General features: G+C 40.8%; 1 protein-coding gene across 5 annotated transcripts; it reads left to right on the top strand.

Moving 5' to 3' along the window:
- Positions 1 to 12,924: 12,924 nt before the first annotated feature.
- On the top strand, positions 12,925 to 22,577 carry LOC129780009 (RNA-binding protein 39). Of its 5 annotated transcripts, XM_055787849.1 has the most exons (7): positions 12,925 to 14,098; positions 14,186 to 14,276; positions 15,164 to 15,243; positions 15,369 to 16,138; positions 16,208 to 16,510; positions 16,582 to 17,131; positions 21,441 to 22,576. In XM_055787849.1, the coding sequence occupies exons 4-7, from the start codon at positions 16,086 to 16,088 to the stop codon at positions 22,071 to 22,073; spliced, it is 1,539 nt and encodes a 512-aa protein (XP_055643824.1). In that variant the 5' UTR covers positions 12,925 to 14,098; positions 14,186 to 14,276; positions 15,164 to 15,243; positions 15,369 to 16,085; the 3' UTR covers positions 22,074 to 22,576. The 5 variants fall into 5 exon arrangements, with proteins under 5 accessions (XP_055643824.1, XP_055643823.1, XP_055643821.1 ...); XM_055787848.1 differs by having other exon boundaries at positions 15,164 to 16,138; XM_055787847.1 differs by having other exon boundaries at positions 13,099 to 13,236; positions 13,990 to 14,098; positions 14,186 to 16,138.
- The last annotated feature ends 1,307 nt before the right edge of the window (positions 22,578 to 23,884 follow it).

The following is a 23,884-nucleotide window of genomic DNA, read 5'->3' as shown; positions in this document are numbered from 1 at the left end:
AAATAAAGATGTGTCAAATTAAGGGTAAGTTTAGCGTCTCTGGTTCTGCTTCCGCGTTACCACCAAGATCAATAGAGAGGATAACCAAGACGCCTAGAAGTATATCCTAAGGTGGGCCAACTTGCTAAAACCACTCTTCAGCCATCTTGGAAGTCTACTGTGTTTTGTTTATAACCAAAACACAATATGCAGTCTGTCTTATTCACGCTTCAAGTAAATATTTTTTCTTCTGCTTTCTCCCGTACTGTTTTCATATACCGTTCCCATAACCAACTTAGTGACGAAACGGCCTTACCTTAGGATATATTTCTATGCGCCTTGAGGATAACCAATAAATCAGAGTCAAATGATTAAATGAGAGGTGTGACCGTTTGGTTCTAGGTCATGCGAAGTCAATTAAATTTATTTTTCCAGCAGATTTTGCTTGAAAAAAGAATTTCTTGCACCTTTCTCTTCCATACTGTTTTTCCCAGGTGTATGGCACGATTATCGCTATCTTACTCTTCCTACCGTCATCGCATATCTCACTATCCCTCTGCTGTAAAAGTTCATCATCGACATCACGATATGTCAGATGGCGGTAAATTGGTAATTCACGATTGTGTCGAGGTAATAATTTGTGTCCCAAACTCGTTAGTGTAATCTCTATCAGATTAGAAGGCACAAAGCCGGTTTTTAAATGTTAAAATTTGAATGAAAATTTTCACATCATGTTATTTAATTACTTGAAACTCGTATTTCTGACTTTCATTCAACCATATAGCTATACAATTCCAAATTTGTTGCTGAATTCTCATTATTATATAAAATTGTCTTCATAAACAATTTTCGTATGAGACTTTTTCACCACCTGCAAACAAAAATGTTTTTAATTCAAATAGAATACTAATTTGATATGAAAAAGCAAATTTTCATTCATAACGTTTTCGTGACCAGGGATTTGTTTATTTATCTTTTCATCGAACCAGAATTGAAACAAATGTTATAATTTGTATAATTCGTATTTTTATTCATTTGAATGAAAGAAAAAAGTTTAATAGAGCGCTCTAGCGCTAAGAATAATAAAAGCTTAACTGTTGGAAACACGGAGTGTTTACAAATCTTTCGAACGACCTTAAAAGCAAAAAGCGTTGCTTCACGTTTGTATCGCTTTAAGCTGAAATGCGATTTCATTTATTATTTAATTCATTATAAATACAATAATATTTACATTTTTTCGTTCCTTTTTAAGTAAATTTCATAAACTTCTCCGTAAATAAAGTACAATATAATTTGGAAATAAATGCTGCTCACTCGACTATCTTGTTTGCTTATGGCGTTTGGTTTGTTTATTCCGGACATACCCTTGACACATCGTTACATATGTCTGTCGAACAGCCCGCTGTTGATGATATGGCTGTTTGATCTGCCCTACGGTTTTCTCTGGCAACATCCCCCGCCCCGTATTGCTGGTGATTTGACCCAGCCATACCACTATCTTCAATTTCGAAAACCGCCAGCTTGGAGACTGGTCTTTGAAAAACACCGCTACTAGTTTGCACATCTGCTCTGCGAATGCGTTCATCCTTTCCAGGATACACCCTAATCACCCGCCCTCGCATCCAGCTGTTCCTCGTTGCTTCATCCACTATCAGAACTAAGTTCCCCACCGCAACGTCCTTCACTTCACCTAGCCATTTGCTGCGATTTGCAATCGTTGGGAGGTACTCCTCTATCCAGCGTTTCCAGAATTGGTCAAGAAGCATTTGAGCATGATTCCAGTTGTTCTTCAAGCCCACACGCTCATCTATAGGAGACTTCGTTGGTTGTACGACGCCTGATGAACTGAGCAGTAGAAAATGGTTCGGTGTTATGGATTCCTCGTTGTCCGAATCAACTGGAATATATGTCAGCGGCCTCGAGTTCACCATCGACTCAACCTCAGCTACTATCGTGGAAAACGTTTCATCATCGGGTTTTTTTGAAGACGAAAGAGATGTTAATGCTGTTTTCACCGTTCTCACCATGCGTTCCCACGCACCGCCCATGTGGGGAGCAGCAGGAGGGTTGAAATGCCATTGAGTAATGGTGTTGGTGAATGTACTTGCAAGTTGCTTGTTGATTCCTTGTATTTCTTTCACCAATTCGTTGTTTGTACCACGAAAATTTGTTCCCTGGTCGCTATATATGTCCTGTGGGGAGCCTCTTCTGGCTATAAATCGGCGAATGGCGAATTTACAGGATTCTGTAGAGAGGGAGCCTGTGATTTCTAGGTGGATTGCCCTCACGGTCATACAAGTGAACAACGCTATCCAACGTTTGACATTGGATCTTCCAACTCGAATCAGGAACGGTCCACAATAATCCACGCCCACGAATGTAAAAGGTCTGACGTAGGGAGTTAAACGAGCTGCTGGTAGAGGCGCCATCCGCGGTGTTTTCGGGAACGATTTGTACACGCGACACCACATACACTCCTTTGCCACCTTGCGAACGACAGCGCGCAGTTTAGGGATATGAAACTTCTGCCTTACTTCATTCACAACAGTTTCACTGTGACTATGCCCAAATTTGCGATGGTATGATTCAACTAGCAACCTAGTTACATAATGGTCCTTTGGCAGAATTATTGGCTTCCTCGTTTCGAAAGGCACACATAGAGCCTCGCTTATACGGCTATCGGATCGAATAACTCCATCTTCATCTAGAAACGGCGAGAGCTTGTACAACACACTGTTTTTATTCAACGGATGTATATTTTGATTTCTCTGGAGTATTTCTACTTCAACTGAATAACTTTCTGCTTGAATTTGTCGATACACATAGATTTCCGATTTCTCCAGATCTGCGCGCAATACACCTCCGAATTTGTTTGTCTTCGATGGGTCTTTGGGGCCATCTCTACAAATTCGGGTGAAGCAATAAATATACGCCACCGTTCTAATCAATCGCTCAAATTTAGAGAAGCGCTCGAAGAAGATGAGCGATTCTACTCTGTGGTGTTGATGAACACGACTTACACGAATTTCTTCTGATGTTTCAAATAAAATACCCTTTGAACGAGGCCAGCTTTCTTCGCTGTCATAGAGAAATGCTGGGGCTTTGAACCAGTGAGAATCAGAGCTAGACACGGAGTTTTGATTCCATTTAGTAGCTTCATCGGCCACATTCAACTGCGATGATACCCATCTCCATTCGGCCATAGTAGATTCATTCAGGATTTCTCCTACACGAACAGCAACATATTGTTTGTAACGGCGGTGGTCAGAGCGAATCCATGCTAGGACGGTACTAGAATCAGTCCAAAATGTGCGTCGCTTGATCTCTAAGGTGTGGTTCTCGGCGATCATCCTCGCTAGACGAACTCCAATTACGGCCGCTTGCAACTCGAGTCGGGGCACGGAAAGACACTTCACAGGGGCAACTTTGCTTTTCGATGATACCAACGAACATCTAATCCTTCCTCGCTCCACAATACGAAAATATGCTACACATGAATAAGCTTCTTCACTTGCGTCCACGAAAACATGGAGATCTATATCGTCGTAGCTACAACGCTCGTACCTTTGGAAGTAACAACGCGGAATCGTTATCAACTCGAGACTTCGAAGATTTTCCAACCAGCGTCGCCATCTATCGTAAATTTCGTTTGTCACTGTCTCATCCCAGTCTGTGCCAGATTTCCAAACTTCTTGTAGAATGATTTTCCCTTGAATTATCACCATTGATATCAGTCCAAGAGGATCGAAGAAACTCATGACAGAGCGAAGAATTTCCCGCTTTGTAGGTGTTGAATCACGTTCGAAAAGACTTTTAATTACATCGTTATCTCCAAAGGTGAATCGAAAGACGTCTTCATCCGTAGACCACTTCAGCCCAAGAACTCTTCCACACACGTTTGATTTGTCGATGTTGAATTGCTTAGAATGTTCTGTCATATTTTCTCCTAGCCGCTGCACCACTTCCTTAGAATTCGACAACCAATTTCTAATTTGAAATCCTGCCCTTCCATGAACAGTCTTTACTTCTGTCGACACTTCTACTGCTTCATCGACACTATCGAAACTGCCTAGATAGTCATCCATATATTGGTCTTCTATAATTGCCTTCGATGCTTTCGGATATTGATGTTCTAATTCTCTGGCGTTCAAATTCTTTACAAATTGTGAACTACATGGGGAGCACGCTGAACCAAATGTTGCCACATCCATCTGATAAACATCGATGGAAAGCGATGAATCGTCCCTCCAGAGGAACCTCTGCGATTGACGATCAGACTGGCGAATCAGAATCTGGTGGAACATTTCTCTGATATCACCACTAACTGCGATCTGTCGTTGGCGGAACCGGAACAGGACTCCGGGCAGCGATATCAGAAAATCTGGTCCTTTCAAGACCATATCGTTAAAAGAAATGTGTTCTGTTTTAGCGGCTGCATCCCACACAAGGCGGACCTTATCCGGCTTCTTCGAATTTACGACTACGCCCAATGGGAGGATCCCCACACGTCGGGGATCCGATGAAGTTTCTTCCTCTGCTGTTATTTTGTGTGCATAACCCTTTTGAAGGTACTCTGCTATTTGCACTCTCACTCTGTCGTACAGTTGTGGGTTTTTGTTTAATCTATTCTCCAAACAATGTAGCCTGCGTTCTGCAGTCAACCGGCTGTCAGGGAACTCCAAATTGTCGTATCGCCAGAGTATACCTGTCTCGAAACGACCTGTTCGAGTTCGGGAAGTGGTTTCCTCCAAAATTGTACGAGCCCGTTGATCATCCACAGATTCAATAGGACGAATAGCGGACACTCCTTCCTCCTCGATATTAAAGAAATTTTGTACGAGGTGGTGCAAGTCTTCGTCCTGTGATCGTGCGCATAAGTGCACGTGTCGATGATCGTAACTATTTTCAGGATCCCGCACGCTTCCGTGAATGGACCAACCCAGTCTTGTTTTCGCTGCCACCGGTTCATTTGATCTACCTTCTCTAACTTTAAAATTGGTGATCAGATGTGTATTGTTTAAACCAATAAGTAAGGATGGAACAACGTTATGATAGTCAGCCACTGGAAGCCCACGTAAATGTTGGAATTGGTTCTGCATATCACTGCATTTTAACGTCTGTGTCGGTAAGTTCAAATTTCTTACGGTATGAACATTTTTCAATGGGAATTGTTTATTAATCCCACGACCAGATATTTTTAACTGTATAACACAGGAATCGGATTCCCTCCTAGTAACGTTTCCGGTCCATTGTAAACAAAGGGAATCTACCTTACCCTCTACTCCAAGCTGATCAGAAAGTTTCTTATCCATCAATGTTAACTCCGACCCGTCGTCCAGAAACGCGAATGTGTCTACGGAAACATTTTTCCCATAAACGGTAATGGGAATTATTTTAAAAAGAATGCACTTCCCCTTGTTATGATGGATCGTGACTGTTCCGGACGTCGCTGCTTGTTCACCCAAATTGGTTCTATCGCGTGATTTGGTGGAGTGGGGAAGTCTATGGTGCCGATATTCGCAACCGTCGATCCCACAAACAAAGCTCTTACAAGGTCGCTTCCCATGTAGTACCAAACAACGACGACACAAATGATGCAACTGAACTGCTTTCCAACGACTATCGACATCAAGTTTTTTGAATTCAAAACAGTCCTTAACTTTATGTCCACTCCGTTGACAAACTGGACACGGTTTCGGCTGACTGTCTGAAGAACCAAATGTGCTACTGTTGTTTTCTATCGCGTGTGCATTTATGAAACCCTTCCCTTTCGCCTGCTCATACTTTTGGGAACTTCGTACTGCGGGCGGAACTATATGACTGACCGCCGAGACTATTGAAGACATGAACTCTCCCAACGTTAGTAAATCGGGCGATACGATTTAGCGTTGGTAAAGCGCCCAATCCAATTGTATGTTTGTTGGCAATTTATCCACTAGTTCATTTAGCAGCATTGGATTTTTCAAAAAACTATCCATCCCCACTGCTTTGAGATGGGCACATAAATTTTGAACGATTAGCCCGAAATTCAAAAGCGTTTCCAATTTGTCCGCCTTTGGCGGTGGTGTTGATCGTACTTTAGATAAAAGATCATTCGCAATTATCTCCGGTCTCCCATAGAGCGTATACAAGGTGGAGAGAACATTCGATACCGTTGACGGGTGTAACAGGAAACTTTTCACCGCGTCTAAAGCACTGCCCTTTATACTCCGTTGCAATCTCATAAGATTCTCTGTGTCTGTATAACCGCATATTTGTGTAGAGTTATTGTAGCTGGTCACGAAAATTGGTCAATCGGACGGGTCCCCACTGAAGACTGGCAGCTCTTTGGGTACCACGTGGCGAGCAGCCAATTGGTGTGCGCTGGGCCCAACGATAACATTAGCCGGTGAATTTGCTGCTAACGAGGTGGAAACAACGGGTGAACGGTGATTGAGGACAGTCATACCGGGTGTTTCATTATCACTACAAATAACTGTGTTTTGCATTGCTCTTGGAGCGACGGAGGACGGGTGTTGATTTACATTACATGCATCGGGTGTTGAACAAGATAGTGGTTGGCAATTTATAGGGTACATTGATTGTAGCGGCGGGTTCACATAATTTATTTGTGTATTTTCTGTATACTGACCTGCACTCGGTTGAACTCTGGACGTTGAACAGGCCCCCAACGGGGTAGGCTTACCTCATTCCTAATTGGTGATTGTACATTGATAGGCTCTCTTACAAGGTCGCGTCCCATCTGGGGTACCAGGGGCGGGGGATGTGCTGCTGCAGATTGTGTTGCGTTACACGATGATGATGTCGGCTGATTCACTTGCTGCTGGACGGCATCGTTGCACGCATTGGGTAAGATCGTAGGCTGGAATCGTCGTATCTGAAGAATGTCCTTTGACTGCGCAGGATCCTGCTGCGCTGTTGCTGACTGCATCTCGTTTCTCTGGGATGTATATTCTTGTTGACGTAGCGGTTGTCCAGGTAACGTCATTGGTGGAATCTGCAATTCGGATGATTGACCTTGGTGATGAGAATGTGGCTGTTTCATTTCAGGTGGAAGTAATCTATCTATTTGATTTTCAGGACGCGATGTGCCACTAGTGGGTTTGTCTGCTAGCGACGGGACAACAGTCGGGATAACCTTATTTCCGGAGACTGCTTCCGATGTCTGATTCTGCTGACCGTTTAACCATTGTTTCACTTTGCTGGTCCCACTCCTTGCTGATCTGAGGCTTTTAACGCTTTCGCCATCATTATCCTCGATCAAACTCTGCATCATGGTGTACTTCTTCGATAAATATTCATCTTCCATTCGCTTCCTTTCATTCCTTTCCTTTTCCTTCTGCCTCCTTTCCTGCTGGACAGCTAGTTCTCTGACTGCATTTTCCTTATCTCGCATTTCCTTCTCCTCTTGTATTTGTTCCTGAAGTAATCGATCCTTTAGCTTCTTTTCCTCTTCCAGTTGCTGTAACTCCATCTGCACTACTGCTGCCCGTTTGCTGGACGACGAAGATTTTCCGAAAATAGAGGAAGCTTTTGTCATCGGAGCCGAACACGGCTTGCATGTAAAGCTCCGCGTCTTCACCGAATCATCTACACCGGCGCAGGAGTAATGATACCACTTCAGACATTTCTCGCATTCCACCATGTCTTCCAAAGAATCTGGCTGAGAACAGGTGTTGCAGTTTCGCGGTGTCGAATTGAGGTTAGGTTGATCATCATTCTTCGATTTCGGGTATGCTCCTTGTTTCATTTTTCGTAAGGACATAGCTTTATTCCCACAGGTGAGATTGTCGAAATAATCCTCACAAAACGAGAAAAAATCTTAAAGATTTTGTTGGAAACACGGAGTGTTTACAAATCTTTCGAACGACCTTAAAAGCAAAACGCGTTGCTTCACGTTTGTATCGCTTTAAGCTGAAATGCGAAAAATTTAATTCATTATAAATATAATAATATTTACATTTTTTCGTTCCTTTTTAAGTAAATTTCATAAACTTCTCCGTAAATTAAGTACAATATAATTTGGAAATAAATGCTGCTCACTCGACTATCTTGTTTGCTTATGGCGTTTGGTTTGTTTATTCCGGACATACCCTTGACACATCGTTACATATGTCTGTCGAACAGCCCGCTGTTGATGATATGTCTGTTTGATCTGCCCTACGGTTTTCTCTGGCAACACTTAACATTTGGCGAGAAGTAAAATCGGATTAAGTTCAAATACTGAAATTTCAGTGTCTGTGAAAATGATTCGCTACGCTAGCATTAATAGATGAAAAAATATGGTTCGTTCATTTTTATTAAAACAATAATTTTTTCCTTCAATAACAATACCTTCTCTGTGTACTAGATCATTATGAAAGAGCAACACTTTTTTTCCTTCCGGATTATTGAATCACTTTTGACATTTCTATTGGTTTCTTTTTGACAACCAATTGAAACTATGCTATTCGGTTCTATTCGCATGACCCAGGTTTGGTTACTAAGAGTAAAAGTGCAAAAGCAATGTCCGACTGAAGCCAAATATTTTCCACTTTTAATAAAATTTGTTCAACGTGTACTGATGGTACTGATCAAATATAGTGCCAGATCAAATCACAACCTTGCATGCAAATCTTTTCGTTTTCACCGCGAAGTGACGCTATGATAAAATGTCGGGAGTGAGAATTGAGCTCGTGATTTTTAGTGCGAGAGGTACTGATGTTAACCAGTATGCCAGATCACATCCTCGTCGTGTTTTGTGTAATTTTTTTTATTAAAACGTTGATAAAAAATTATTTGTCAAAAAGTATGAAATATTTGGCTTCGGAGAAACAGTGTATGAGTACCGCAGACAATTCTTTTCCTTGTTCGATCTTTGATGCTTTACCTTCATATTCACTTAGTTTTACGTTCATATTCATTAGAATTCTTTTTCTTCTTAACTTAAGTCTGGATGCTGAAGTTGTACGCTGACATTGTGAAATATGTATAACCGTACCTGAGAGTTTTTCTCAATAAGTGAACAAACTAATTGAAGTCTAGAAACAAAAATGTAAAGAATGGAAAAAAAACGGCAAAATCGTTGAAAGTGGCCAAATAAATTGTCAACGTTATTACACCGATTCTGTATTTCGATCGAATCACAATATTACAGAATTTTCTGTTTTTGTGTAAAATTGAATTATTCACTTAATGCCATTTTATTACTTAACCGACTGTGGAGGAACAGCAATTGAACGGAAAAGTTGCCGTCACGAACCGCGTGCAACTTGACATGCTGAGTTGGATCGAAAAATTTGATTTGCCATTTGCTTAGTTTGTATATTCCAACTTGACATGCTCTCACATATGACACATGCTCTCATCTTATTTGTGATATCCATTAAGTTGTCTTTTGACTTAGATTGCCTAGCCTAATGTGTAGATTTCCTAAAGAAGACCCAAAAGGCAAATTGGCATTCTACGGTGTAAAAAGGGGATAAGACTTGGGTTGAAAGAAGGCTCGAAAACTCTCATACGGTCAACCGGTAGCGTTTTCTGTATTTTATACTAACTAACACGTTGAGCGCCGTGTCGGTCCCCAAGGACTGACGTTGAGCTTTTCGTTAGAAAAATATTGATCACTGGAACTGACAGTTTGTTTTCGGATTTTTAACGATATGTGTTCACTTTCTAGTCGAATTTCCGACATTTTTTTTAAATAATAAATATCTTTCGAAGCGGAGTAGTCGGTCTATTGATATCGGTCGGTATTGATATTGTGCAAATGATCTCGATGCTGGCTAAACGGAAAGCGTAGCAAGAGCAATCCGGGGATCAACGTGTTAAGCTTTAAAATGAAATTTATTTCATTTTCGTTATTTTTCTTCAATTCATACGTATTATTTGATCAGTGGCGTCGACTGGAGGTGCGGACCGCCCCCGGGTACACGATTTTAATAAATAGTGCGCCTTTTGGCGTACACCGCATGGTGATAGTGAAGAAGGAGTGGATGCAACCAGACAATTCCGCCCCGGGGCTGGAATTTCCACTCGACGCCACTGGATTTGATTAAAATTTTATCTGTACATCTGCACTCTTTGACTGCACTTCCCATCCACACAAACTAAAATCTTGGGTATATAATTGCGACAGTATTGAAAATAGTCTAATCGTTGCTAGACTCAATAAGACTCTGGCAAAAGACCACTCGAACGGGCTAGGTTCCCTGAAAAAGGACGACGGTTCGTTCACAAAATCTCCCTCAGAAGTACTAGACTTACTGATGAAGACTCACTTCCCGGGATCTACATCTGTCCACTCGAATACAAATCCTGGCTATAATAGAGACACAAAATGCTCTCGAAGGCACCTCACAGGACCTGAAAGTGCAAAGGATGTCGTTAACATAGTTGCTAGGTTAGTCTAACCGAGGGCCAGAGTAATAAACGCGGTGAGATCTTTTCTACCTCATAAATCTGCAGGCGCAGATGGGATTTTTCCAGCCCTGATTCAAAATGGAGAATCAAAATCAATTCCACCTCTTATCGAGATTTTTTAGGCAAGTCTGATACTAGAGCACATTCCTTCGATATGGAGACTAGTTAAAGTAGTTTTCAATCCAAAAGCCTATGCCTCACTTGTATGGTGGCCAAAGACTGAAGAGACTGTAGCTATAAAAAAGGTAAACAAACTCCAACGACTAGCATGCTTTGCAATTACTGGAGCAATGCGAAGCACTCCTTCAAAGGCATTGGAGTCTATCATTCACCTGGTACCTTTGAACCAATATGTTAACCTAGAGGCTAAAAAAATAGTGATCTAAAACAAGTGGAAAAAATACTAGACGGGATCAAAACTGGTCACTTGAGCATCCTGAATCTCTTACCCGTTGAACCAGCCTCAGAGTTGAACAGTGTGATACATACAGAGTGATCGAATATTCTCGTTCAGTATGGGATGAAAGTGGTCCCAACGTTCGTAATGGTTCAATCATGTTCTACACTGATGGGTGTAGAATGGGAATCAGAACAGGTGCCGGAGTGTATGGTCCCAGAACAAAAATTTCTGTGGCTATGGGAAACTGGCCAACAGTTTTTCGTGCAGAAATAATAGAATGTTTAAATGTCTGCCTCAAAAGGAAATATAGACATGCTATCATCTGCATATTCTCAGACAGTCAAGCGGCACTTAAAGATCTAAATGCCTTTAACCCTTTCACGTTCAACGTCGAACCACACTCGTCGTGATAAGGCTGTGCCAGAACGTACAACATCGAACCTCACTTGTTGTGTATCGATGTTAAATGGATACACGCTTCAGGCATATGATATGGAGATATGATGTGCGTGGACTGCTTCGACCATGTAAGATGCACACGCTCGGCATAGTAACGGAACGACTCGATATGCTTGTGTTTGGGCCGTACTATTGTAAAATAAATCGTACGGCAAGGGGTTAATTGCTCTTCAAAAATTGTCTGGGAATGCATTTCCCTTTTACGGCAAGTTTGGTACAACTGTACTGGATTCCTGGCCATTGCGGTATAGAGGGTAATGAGCGAGCATATGAACCAGGAACGGCTCAAACCCACTATTCACTGGTCCAGAACCATTCTTTCTGACTGTGTGTTGAAAAGTGAGCTGAAGAAATGGGAAGACCGGGAAGTGACAGCGAATTGGATGGCAGCAAAACTCAAACAGGCAAAAAAAAATTATTACGCCGATTATACAAATTACTCAACAACTGCTGAGCCTTAATAAGAAAGATTGGTCTTGTAACAGGACACTGTCCGAGTGTAAAAGATGCCCAATACGCAAACTCGGTTGATGCGAAGGAATCATCCTTGCGAATCTGGATTGGCACTTTACGGGGTTGAAGTACGAAAAGTGTCGAGTGAATTACCCTTGTTCCTGGATCAAACTGAATTGACTGCCTTCGCACTAATTCCCTACGGAACGAGCTACGAACGGAAGCTAATCAGAGTTATTCCTCTCAATAAATTGAACTGACTGCCTTCCCACTAATTCCGTACGGAACGAGCAACGAACGGGAGCTAATCAATCTATCAAATATCAACTTAATATCAATTCAATATATCAATTTGCTTTGTAACTGCGGAGCTCTAAATTTTATCAAACAGATTATTCCTGATTGGCACCTATTTCGCTATAGCTTCCAGTCTACTCCTTCATCAATAAGCAGTAGATAAGCTTGAAGTGTAGTATAAAAAAGGGTATACCTCAATAGTTAAAAATAATGGATGCAGTGGTTCACACCCAACAGGGGAAAAAACATAACAATGGAAGCCTCATATCAACAGTCCCGTTGCGTATATAGCCGAACTGTGAACATTCGAACAATAGCAATATTCTTACGCCGAAAAAGGCGACATGTGTTGTGCATCGATAGAATAGGAATACTTATACGCCTAAATGGCTACTGTGTGACAGATAAAATATGTATCAATAAGATAGGTATCTTATTGATACATATTTATTTATCTTATTATTTATCTGGCTAATGTGTAATATACAACATGTAGGGATGAATGACCATCGGGTGAAAGTCCCTTAAAACCAAAAACTGAACTGATACAACATGAGAAAAAAATGTACACAATTAATTCGGCTCTGTTACAGCTGCATTGCTAAATGAGCCTAATAAAAATAAATAGATGGGATAAAAAAAGATCCAAAGGTTTAGGGGGCCAAAATTCTTAACTGTTTTTACTAGTTTATTTACAGATACTAATGCATGCTACATTTTATTAAATTCTAAGGTCAATATGGTAGATAATCAATCATTCGCTACCGACTCGAGTTTAGAAGGGTGAATTGATGGAATCATAGTAAGTCAGAATTTGCCCACGTTCGGTAGCGGTGCAATCTTCCCACCTTCAATACTGCATCTTGAAAAAGTACCCATATACCGATAGAAGCGACAGGTAACGCTAGCGGTATATCCTTGCAACACCCTGCAACCGAAAGCTGTTAACATTCCAGAACCAACCATCATCAGTGGAAGTGCGTAGCAAACAAGGAAGACAGTGAAAAATTATCGGAAAACTCTCTTATTGTTCAGTTCGACGACAAATCTACTGTTAGATTGTGTGGAAATTTTGGTGACATATCCAGCTGCTGGAGTTTCCTGTAGAAACGTAGCTAATCGGCATGAAAACTGGTTTTTCTGAACCGAACTATCAGCAGCACCATCCGCAAATTTCAGACAAGATGGCGGCCATGGGGGAAGAGTTCGATGTCGAGGAGTTGCTCGAGGCTCCCTACAGAAAGGAGGTGAGTAATCACTTGAATGGGCTTCAGCTTAACGATTACAGGGTTTTTCAGGGTAAAACATTCTGTTTAAGATATTGCGGTAAATGAGGTTTTGTAATTTTCTGGTGGAATTAAAATAGTATTCGTAAATGTAACCTCGTTTCTGCATTCTGTAGGCCCACTGTTATCAATACGGTTTGAGTTCGTGGTTTAGCCAGCTTGCTTAATAGGTACATAAATGCGACGGTAGAAGCAACAAAAACACGGTAGAAACAACAAAAAATGAAGCTTACTGTGATTTACTTACATACTTACTGCGACTCGTTTAATACATGTTGGATCTATGCCTATGATTCAAGAAATGTACGTATATTATTTTGTGTTAGATGCATACACATTCAAATCTGGTCTGTTGTAATGCATCAAATCTATCCTAGAAGGTATTTTTTTGCATTATGCGTTGCTCGCTTTGTTTTTTAGTGCGAGAAACTGCATAGCAGAAACCTAAGTGAATTTCTTCCTAGAGTACTCACCATAGAAACAGTGTAATTTTTAATTATGACCTCAGACGATGTATATAAGAACGTTTTTTGGGCAAGCGATGTCAATTTATTTTTCCTAAAAACAAGTTTCAGGAATATTTCCTTAACATTTCCTCGTCGGATTGCATTGTTTGTAAATAAAGCAATCATACCGTTCTCTCTAAATCGAAATCATTGGCTCAGTTATGAATACATTTATAATAATCAAAACAATATTTCCTTACTCGCGCAGGTGTCGCATAAAGCGAAAAGAAAAATACATAATTTAGTGCCCAAATGAACACGCGAGCTTTGCAATAAAACACCCCAAAAGGTCGGCTTAAAGTACATCGCGCCTTTAGGTAATTAAGCAAACATTTTCGATTGCTTTTTGCGCGTGAATACATGCTAAGTAATCCTTCTCTATGGCATTTTATATTTGAATCTAGATTGAAGAAGAGATCCTCTTTTATCCTGTGGAAACAACCGCTTTATCGAGGCTCATACAAATCGAAGGCAAGATTCCGGAATCGAAACAAAGTAAACAACGCAAATCAGCAGCACATTACATCTACCAGCTCATTACTGCCACAGAAACCTTTGGAACTGAGATAATTTCGATTGCGAACTCCCAAACTTGCTCAAGCATAGTTGTTGAAATTTTCGTTCTAGATCGGCCCATATCCAGTTTGGTGTGATACTCAACCATCGTTTCGACTAAATCATCGCCCGCCGATTAAGATCTCTTTACAGGTTCCATGCCACTGCTGGTCTGTGTGTGGGGACTCGCCTCTTGCATCTTTTGCTTCCGCGTCTGGCGTAAGGTCCTAATGATTGCTCTTTTGGGTCTCTTCTAGGTTCTGGCGGTCCACCAAAAAGCGGTCCTCGTCTTTGTCATCGTTGCCTCTCCGCAGGGTTTATAGGTTTTATTTTCTCTCATTGGAAACAGCTATGCTTGAACGAGTGCGAACGAAGTTGACTCAGTTTTTACTTTCCGTAATCCGATGCTGGTCATTTATACTAGTTCATGTATGTGATAGCGATTTTTTAGTGATAGAAACAGGTCCGGAAGACACCAATAACATATGTGACTCGGTTTTTCCAGTTCCATCTCAAAATTGTTTTTCGAAAAAAATTTCGACCTAAACTAAACGCGTCTAGCGTAAATTTTGTTTTCATAGCCATTTTTTAAAATTCGTTTTAGATTTATTTACGTTGAATTTATACACTTGTTTATAATTCATAATAAAATAATTCATAATAAAAAATTATCAATGAATAGTCACATCTGAATAACTATCAGCTGAAGGACCTGTAGCTATCACTTCAAGAAACGACTACCGCATGAGCCTTGAAGACATTGCCCAGTAGAATTTATGCTATCCGCTTGAACGAAACATTTTCAAAGGCAATATTTTCCCTTACAGATCTATTGCTTTCCAAGCATTTGTGAGCATATACCGAGCTGAATGTGTTAACTTGAATTGGTAACAAGCTGTGACGAAAGGTAGAATTTGATTTACGACTTGAGGCATTGTGATTGGATCCCGCACGAGTCCAACCAATGAGACGAAAGCGTGTCCCCATAAGTCAGTTTGAAGATCCTATATCTCAAGAGTATTATTTTTGCAGAAAGCGCGCTCTATCTCTCTGTGTGACACAGCTGTTCTTCTGCCTTCTCTCTACATATGGGTGTGTGCGTGCACAACCTGATGTTGAGTGTGTCATTCAGTAATTGCGAGTTGGTTGAGGTTCTCTTGATCTCCGAACCACACGGAACCTTAAACCGTGCGATGACAGAGCAAAACTGAACGGTAAGTTAAAATCACGCTTCGGAGAAGAAGCAACAACATCAAACCGCACGTTGTTGGTTGTGCGAGCTGCGGAAATTGGTTATCATTCTCATTCACAGAGTACATTGGGTCAACAAGCAGGAAAAAAAGCGTAATGACAATACAGAGACCGCCAAACAACGGTCTACAGTGGTTATTTTATTTTATTTCCTACCAAATAAGCTTACTTTTAAGTGACATTCCTACCTAGCTACAAAATATATTAATGCTCGTCGATTCTCTTTTTCTTTTTTCATTTTTATTATTTTTCTCTCGCTCCAAATATTTTCTATCAAAACCCAAACATGGAATCTGCGATAACCGTCGAAATGATGTGGCACCGTCTATGGTCTCGAACAACGTGTCGGAAATTCATTGCGTGAATGCTTGAAATATTTGACTTTTCAAACCCATTCCCTACTAAAACCTCCGCTCTTCATATCCAAATCCAAAACCAAATCTTATACGTATATTTGTGTGTGCCCGTTAGGACGACGGATCACCTGCAAACAATGGGATGTCCCACGGAGAAAGAAGGGACCGGGATAATGGACGCAGCAAATCGTCTAGGTGAGTTGGATTTTTCACTCTAGTAAATGGGACATCTTGCAAATTCATATTCTTCTAAACGTATTCCAGACATCGCAGTCGTTCGCGAGAACACAGGGATCGTGATGGAGAAAAACGTTTGGGAAATCAATCTCGGGAAAGGCGAGACAAGGATAAGGATAAGGAGAAGGAACGCACCCGTCGCCGAAGCAAGGATCGGTCTCGCTCGAAATCCCGTGGTAAGGATCGCTCTAAAGACATAAAAGAAAAGGAACGTCGCCGCGAGCGCCCTGAGCGTGAACGCGAGCGCGAGCATCACTACAATCGGGATCGTGAGAGGCGCCGATCGCGCGATCGGCATCAACCACCAGCGCGGGAGAAAGAATTCCGAAGGTAGGTGTAGTGAATTAAATTTTAATAAACTGGCAATGAAAAATAATACACGCATTCTACTTATTTTGTAGACGTCGCTCTCGTTCGCCACGGCAGGGCTGGCGTGGACGCACACCCCCAAATGGAGCTCGATACCGCGACGGATCACCCCCGGAGGAGCTCAGCCCGGAGGAACGAGATGCACGCACCGTTTTCTGTATGCAATTGTCACAACGGATTCGGGCCCGGGATCTGGAGGAGTTTTTCTCCAGTGTTGGCAAAGTTCGAGATGTGAGACTCATAACGTGCAATAAAACTAAACGTTTCAAGGGCATCGCCTACATAGAGTTCAAGGATCCCGAGTCGGTTGCCTTGGCGCTTGGGTTGTCGGGCCAGCGGTTGCTAGGAATCCCGATCTCGGTTCAGCACACCCAGGCAGAGAAAAATCGACTGGCAAATACCCCACCTGCACCACCACCAAAGGTAGTATCCGGTCCATTGCGATTGTATGTGGGCTCTTTGCACTTTAACATTACTGAGGACATGCTGCGAGGTATTTTTGAGCCGTTCGGAAAAATTGATAATATCCAGCTCATCATGGACTCCGATACTGGTCGTTCCAAAGGATATGGATTCATTACAGTAAGTATTGCTTTGATTGCTTGTAATTTTTAGATAGCGAAAAAGGGGTCAGAGCACGATAATTGTTGATCGATTTCTTCGATTGGTGATAGATTGTACAAAAGGTACGTCATCTCAATCTGGATAATGGAATAAAAAAATACTACAGGGTGTCGACTACTTGAAAAAACTTTGAAAATCAGGGAATGTCAGGCAATTCCGACGATTAGAATTTGGATTATCGCAGTTGTCAGAAATGATTAAAAAAAAGTATTTGAATAGTTTGACTTTGTAAGTTTTTCGGAAATCATGGTAAAACTGACACCCCCTGTTTTTTTCAGTTAGAATCAAATTTTGGAAAAAAAATTGATGTCCCCTGTACACACTTGTCATTTCTTCCGTTTCCCCACCGCCACACCTACGGATCACTTTGCCTTCAAAACAAACAGCAAAAAAACCGGTCAGCAAACGGGAGTTAGTCCGTGTAAATTTTCGCTAGTGGAATTAAAGTGCTTTAGTCGGAAAATTTTGGAAAATTCGATGTGAGCCTAACTCATCTCAGATCATAGTTCAGTGTATTTTGTGAGACAGTAGGTGGTTTCGTTGCCTTCAGTTGAAATCGACACCTGGTATGTGTTTCACTGACAGGTGAAAAGCGCCTCCATTTTTTGCCTTGTGTTTTATTTAGAAGACAAAACGGCAGAGTTGGAATGATTAAAACAGCCAAAACCAATGTTGAGACGGACATGTCAACAAAAAAGCTGACAGAGCTCATTGTAGCTCTTCGTAGCTCTTCATAATATTCATAGCTCTTCGTTCAACGCTAATCGGCACGTCTCCTGTGGATGCTCATCTATGCTAGGATCAAAACTCTCGTGTGTATTCCGGACCAGGAGCAAAAATTTATCTATTACTTACTTGATCTTGAGAACCGTCTGGTTTTTGCATTGGCCAGAAAACAAAAACGTGAAAAATAATTGCAATATGAAAAACATAAGTGCTGGCTAAGAATTCTAGACCGGAATCCGGTAAAGCCGGATAAGTGAAAACGTGCCGCCCGGGTTTCGGGAACCCATCCCGAAACCAATCGGACCGGATCAAAGAAAGACGAACCTAAACCGAAGTACATTCGCGTTGACGGCATTGTGCTTCGTGCACCCGATGGAACGTCCACATTGCATGACGAACCGAATATGCCGCGCGATACTGGCCGATCGGCATTATTCGGCATAATGTGGACGCGCCCTAAGATTGCATCAGCAGAGATTGCTGTGGAGTTCAATTAGCTATCAGTGAACAGCTTTTTCTTGCAGTTGAAACACATGAATCTTTTTTATCTTTCAATATCTGGGCAACATACAATTTACAACTGTCATCCTCTTCCCTTTTAAAATGTCCACATAGCATATAGATAACCTCCTAATACTATGAAATTATTGTAAGAAGTTTTAATTCGTTTCTCTAAAGGTGTCGGTTTTGCCCGGCAGTTACTCATCCGCACTCCTATTTATTACACCTAAAAACATTAAATTTTGTATTCTATCAAAATTCGAGTTTTACCAAAAACATTATCAACAGATACTGTAGAACGGTTCATGAATAGTTGAAGAGAGGTTCTGTAACGAGTTGAAGAAACATGGGACGAGATCTTGAAAATATGTGGAAATCTTTAGGGTGTCGGTTTTACCCTGATTTCCACAATATGTTTTTTTTTATCTGTAGATGAAGTTAGTTCTTTAGGAGGGCAAACTAGCAGAAGTAGACGGCTTCTACATTCGCGCTGTTTTGCTGGAATTTGGCAGATATGTTTGCATAAGCAGGGAATGAGGTACCATAAAATCATAAATTTGTCGGGCATTCTTTTCCGACTGTCCGACTGGAATTTTGACAACTTTCACCATTTTTTTTATAAACTAATGTTACAGAAAATATTACTTTACCTGTAACATAGGAAGCATAACAGTACTAAGAGAACGGAATGGCAGTCATTTGGCTGAATGATCCGGAGTTTTCGTTATGGTTGATCAACACTACTCAGGATGCGGGTGCTGTTCCGTATTCGCACCAAGAGCTCGAACCAGGTACCTCCAGGTTGTGTTGCATCTGATCACTTTCTTATGTAATCAGTACCTGCAGTTCAACTTCAACCAATTCCTTTCTTTTTTCTTTTACCGAAAGCTATCATATGCCCTAAAATTTGGTTGGCATATAATGCGCCTAACTGGCATATGCATGCAAAAGTGGAGGCCATATACATACATGGCAAATGCTTACCGAATTTGTTTGGATGAATATGCAACTTTGACCGGCTATAATAGCGATTATGTTGAAATTGAATATGAATATATTCATGAATTGTCAAAGCACCAAATACGACTTTTGCCATACTCATATGGGATTTATTACAGATATAGAAAAAAAAACAAATGGCGCAAAATATTTTCGTAAAATGTTTATTATAGCCTCACGAATCGCTATTTTTATATATGAGTATTCATGTTTGTAGAAATAATAATTGTTTGATTGACTTGTGTTGGGAGTGGAATATGAATGTTTAAAATGGCACAGATTGATGTTTGGTGAAAACTCTGGTCGTCTGGATTATCATCCACCAGCTATCTAGCAAGGCTATCTGAAATTTATTTCAACAGCGCAACATTTATTTTTTTATTTTTTGACAGCCAAAAAGTTGAGAAGTTCTAACTAGGGCATGATAAAAGGAGGTTTATGATGGTGTTTGACATTGCCCCGTATTTTAAGTCTGAGCGCGATAAAATATTGCAAGCTATACATTGTCGTTGCTTTTGAGTAGGCTTTGAACAAGACTACAAGGAGGCTGCACATAGATCTGAATGTCAGATTTTGAGATGAAGAAGAGAATTTTATATGACGTAAATGATCTGAAGACGGTCTCTAGCATCAGATCAAATTGTAGCATTTAACGCGTTGTCGCCCAACGCGACGTTTTTGAGTTTCTTGCGAGGTCCGATTTGCGGATAAATTATTAAATGAAGATCAATCTTAGTTTGTAGACAACTTTTATATGAACAATACTTATTACTTATTTACAATATTTATTGCTTTTATTATATTTTTTCGTTCAATTATATCTTGTTCTTTAAATAAATACTAATAACGTCTAAAATACACAATATCAATATCACAGAGACCGTGATCCGAATAACAACTACAACAGAAACAACCACTTAGAAAAAGTGTAGTAGGCTAGAAATATTGCGCAAAAAACATCACGCGTATAAATGCCTTACATTTCTATTAAAAAATTATTCTCGTTTTCGAAATTTTTTATTTCCGTCGTAATATAGAATAGGGCTGATTAGCTTTAACTAGAAATGAATTGACAAGCTATAAGAGCGAGGATAACTGACGAACGAGTCATGTTTGGGGAGAATGCGTTTACTGTGACTTAGTAGCAAGAGAAGGAGGACGTTTATGGAAGTAGTCCTGCTCGAAGCGAAGTGACCGAGAGAAGAGCTTATTTTCATGTTTCTTTTTCGAAAATGTTGAACCCTGTACAAAACTAGTAGTAAATTTGATTACTAGTCTATATACTGGGAGATTACTGGTAAATCAGTGAATTTCCGGTTGTTGAGAGAACAACCTGATAAAGATATGTTGGAGTAAAACTATCGGATTTTCTTCACACTCCTGAAAGATTAACCAATTACCGGCCAAGTTGTAAAACATATTTTTTAGACGGAAGCCGTTGGTGTTACGTTGATTATTGGCGCTGAGAAAAACAATATTCAAGTAAATGACTGTTCGAAAAAATCAACATTGGTCAAAACTTACATTTTTAGTCGAATAGAAACGTGGAATTTTGATGACCAGCAGCGTGGTATTGATTTATCCCACGTATAAATAGAGTTATGTCCGAGAGTGTAAACAGTTGTAACGGAGATAAATCTTTGATCGTGTCGAACAACTCTTGCGGTTTATTAACCATTGGTTTTTCATTAGGCGAAACAGATTATCCAACTTTATTTGACCGAATTCGAGTCTCGGTCTATGTTTCATGCGCAATCATGGACTCGAGTAATTCATGCTGTATTTTCATTTCGAGCGAGCGATTTGCGCGCGCCTGACACTGTAGTTACTCATTGATGACAGTAAGCTCAGAAATGCACATTTTGTGTGTCTGTCATCAAAATCGGTTCGCAGTGAAAATATTCATTAACGTTAAAATTATTTCATAAAAACGTTACCTGTTTCCCAATTTGTTCAATAATTTCATAATATAGAGTTAGAGATGGCATTGAGACAATTATATTTAATTTTCAACAACTTTTTTTTCTTCTGTTTATTGCAGTTCCACAATGCAGATGACGCCAAGAAAGCACTCGAGCAACTGAACGGATTCGAGCTGGCTGGTCGTCCCATGAAGGTGGGCAACGTGACGGAACGGTTGGACGTAACCACACACGCATCGCTCGATACAGATGAAATGGATCGCAGTGGCATTGATCTCGGAGCGACCGGGCGGTTACAGCTGATGTTCAAACTTGCCGAAGGCGCGGGCCTTGCGGTTCCGCGAGCGGCAGCCGATGCACTGTTGGCTACGGCTCCACAGCCAGCTCCCCAGCAACCGGTCCAGCAGTCGCCGCCGATTGCCACACAATGTTTCTTGCTGTCGAATATGTTCGATCCAGCCACTGAAAGCAATGCTAATTGGGATATCGAGATAAAGGACGATGTCATCGAGGAATGTAACAAACATGGTGGTGTACTGCACGTTTACGTCGACAAGCAATCACCGGGTGGAAATGTGTACGTGAAATGTCCCAGCATAGCAACTGCAGTTCTTGCCGTGAATGCACTCCACGGAAGGTGGTTTGCTGGGCGAGTTATCACTGCGGCCTACGTACCGTTGATCAACTATCACACTTTGTTCCCGGATTCGGCACAGGAGGCCGCTCTACTTAAACCTAATCGGACAGCTTAGAGGTCTATTTGCTTTCGAAAACATTCTCATCGCCTAAGTTTGCTAATTGGTGAGGAGAGTGGGATTATGCATAGGTTTTTCTTTGTTCATAAAAGTGCTACTAGTTCATATGTGATAATAATTTAAAACTGAAGGCCACACTCGGGAAATTATCGCGGAGAAGCAACTTCTGCTTCTGCTGATTACACTGAAGAGAGCGGGTCAAATATCAAGGTTAATGAGCACATAACGTCAACTTAGACCATAGTCTAGATCTGGTGTCCAGGTTTATACGAAGGTTCTTTTTTTACATCTTCGTAACTAGTGCGATCGTGTTATTTTAAGTCTTTCGGTTATAGTCGAGCTCTAGTTTGCGCGTTTCTGTATAAGTAAGGCTTTTGTTTTTTGAAATGCAGGATACTTTGAGGGAAAACGTAACATTGAATCATAATGCTATTTTAGGAGTAGAAATTCTAAACATCGATGAAATTTTTAAAAGAATACATTACTCAGTACTGTGTAATATAAAAATTCGTTCGTCAGTCGTTCTATCATATCCAAAGCCGTTTTCTAGTTACCTATGAAAAATGTTTCATTTGACTCACGTGATCAAGTGAGTCACACAGTCACACATCACATGAGCGAAAGCTTTATTCGGCTCTCTCGCGCGCATTAATTTGTTTCCAACTGTATACAAAAAAGTAAATTATAAATATATAGCTACTAATGCAAAACCTTGCTGAGATCGAGGACATTTTGAAGACACACAGTTCAACAGGACGACTGCCATTAGCAGGAAGCCAGTCAGGTTTGCTCAAATCAATAGTGGACATTCCTATACATGGATCAGCAGCTGACGATAAACGACAGGAGGAGACGATATCGGAGCATTTAAACCTTTTAAATCCTTCAAACTGACTGAAGTGCTAAAGTACGAAGGATTCCATAAGAGTCGATCAGGTACGTATCTTCGTTCGATTCTCTATACAGTGGTCAGTACGTCACCCAGTCACAGTAGTATTACTAAAGGGTAGGAATGATAGCCACAAGGAAACGAATGAATGATAATCGATATGAATGTGTACTACGATTCATCATTTTCATCAATTGAGGTAATCTTGAGGCAAGATTCAATAGCAAAAGGACGCAGTGCTTTAACACGTTGACTGCCACGTCAGTCACTGACACTGAAACCGAGTTTTTCGCTCAGATTGCGTCAGTCACCGGTGTCTGATAGTAAAAAGGTAACAAATAAAAGCTTATAAACATTCTCTTTCGAACAAAAACACCTTCCACTACGATGAAAAACGATGGCCCTTATACGTTTAAAAATTTCCATTTCCCGGATGCTAGTGCGTTTAACACTCCCTCATGGTCATTATGGATCTCACTTGGGTGAACACATCGGAACAAGGAACCCGGAAGTGGAAGCAGTACATTCTGAGTATGCAGAGGAATTGTTAGCTGATGTGTGAAGCGACCGACAATGGATGTTGAAGCAGATTTCCAAATCGATAGAGCGAAATTAGAAAAATATTCAGCCGAGCTCTCGTCACGTAAGGATATCTCAGTATTTTCTTTTGCAAGTAATGAAGTTTAACGACAAGAACTGCTGCATATGAACAAAGGAGATATTACTTTTGTGTAAACCAACATAAAGCATGTTATTTCTGCGACTGACGTCAAGGCCGATCTTCCATATAAGGAAGACTGTTTTTAGAAGCGTTTCTGGCGATTTCTAAAGAAGCACAAAGGTCTAACTTGCCAGCTCGATTGAAGCTTTTTGGTCCATGAATGTTTGATGGTTTTCCTGGTTTGCATTCGTTCATGAG

Source organism: Toxorhynchites rutilus, chromosome 3, assembly GCF_029784135.1.
Source record: "Toxorhynchites rutilus septentrionalis strain SRP chromosome 3, ASM2978413v1, whole genome shotgun sequence".
Lineage (NCBI taxonomy): Eukaryota > Metazoa > Arthropoda > Insecta > Diptera > Culicidae > Toxorhynchites > Toxorhynchites rutilus.
The sequence above is the reverse complement of the archived record's forward strand: the minus strand, read 5'-3'. Positions and strand labels throughout refer to the sequence as shown.

Coding starts and splice junctions, on each gene's coding strand:
- LOC129780009 (XM_055787846.1), top strand. CDS start 13,114: ATGAAAACTGGTTTTTCTGAACCGAACTATCAGCAGCACCATCCGCAA. Junction 16,139..16,207: donor GGACGCAGCAAATCGTCTAG/GTGAGTTGGATT, acceptor AACGTATTCCAG/ACATCGCAGTCGTTCGCGAG. Junction 17,132..21,440: donor AAGGATATGGATTCATTACA/GTAAGTATTGCT, acceptor TGTTTATTGCAG/TTCCACAATGCAGATGACGC.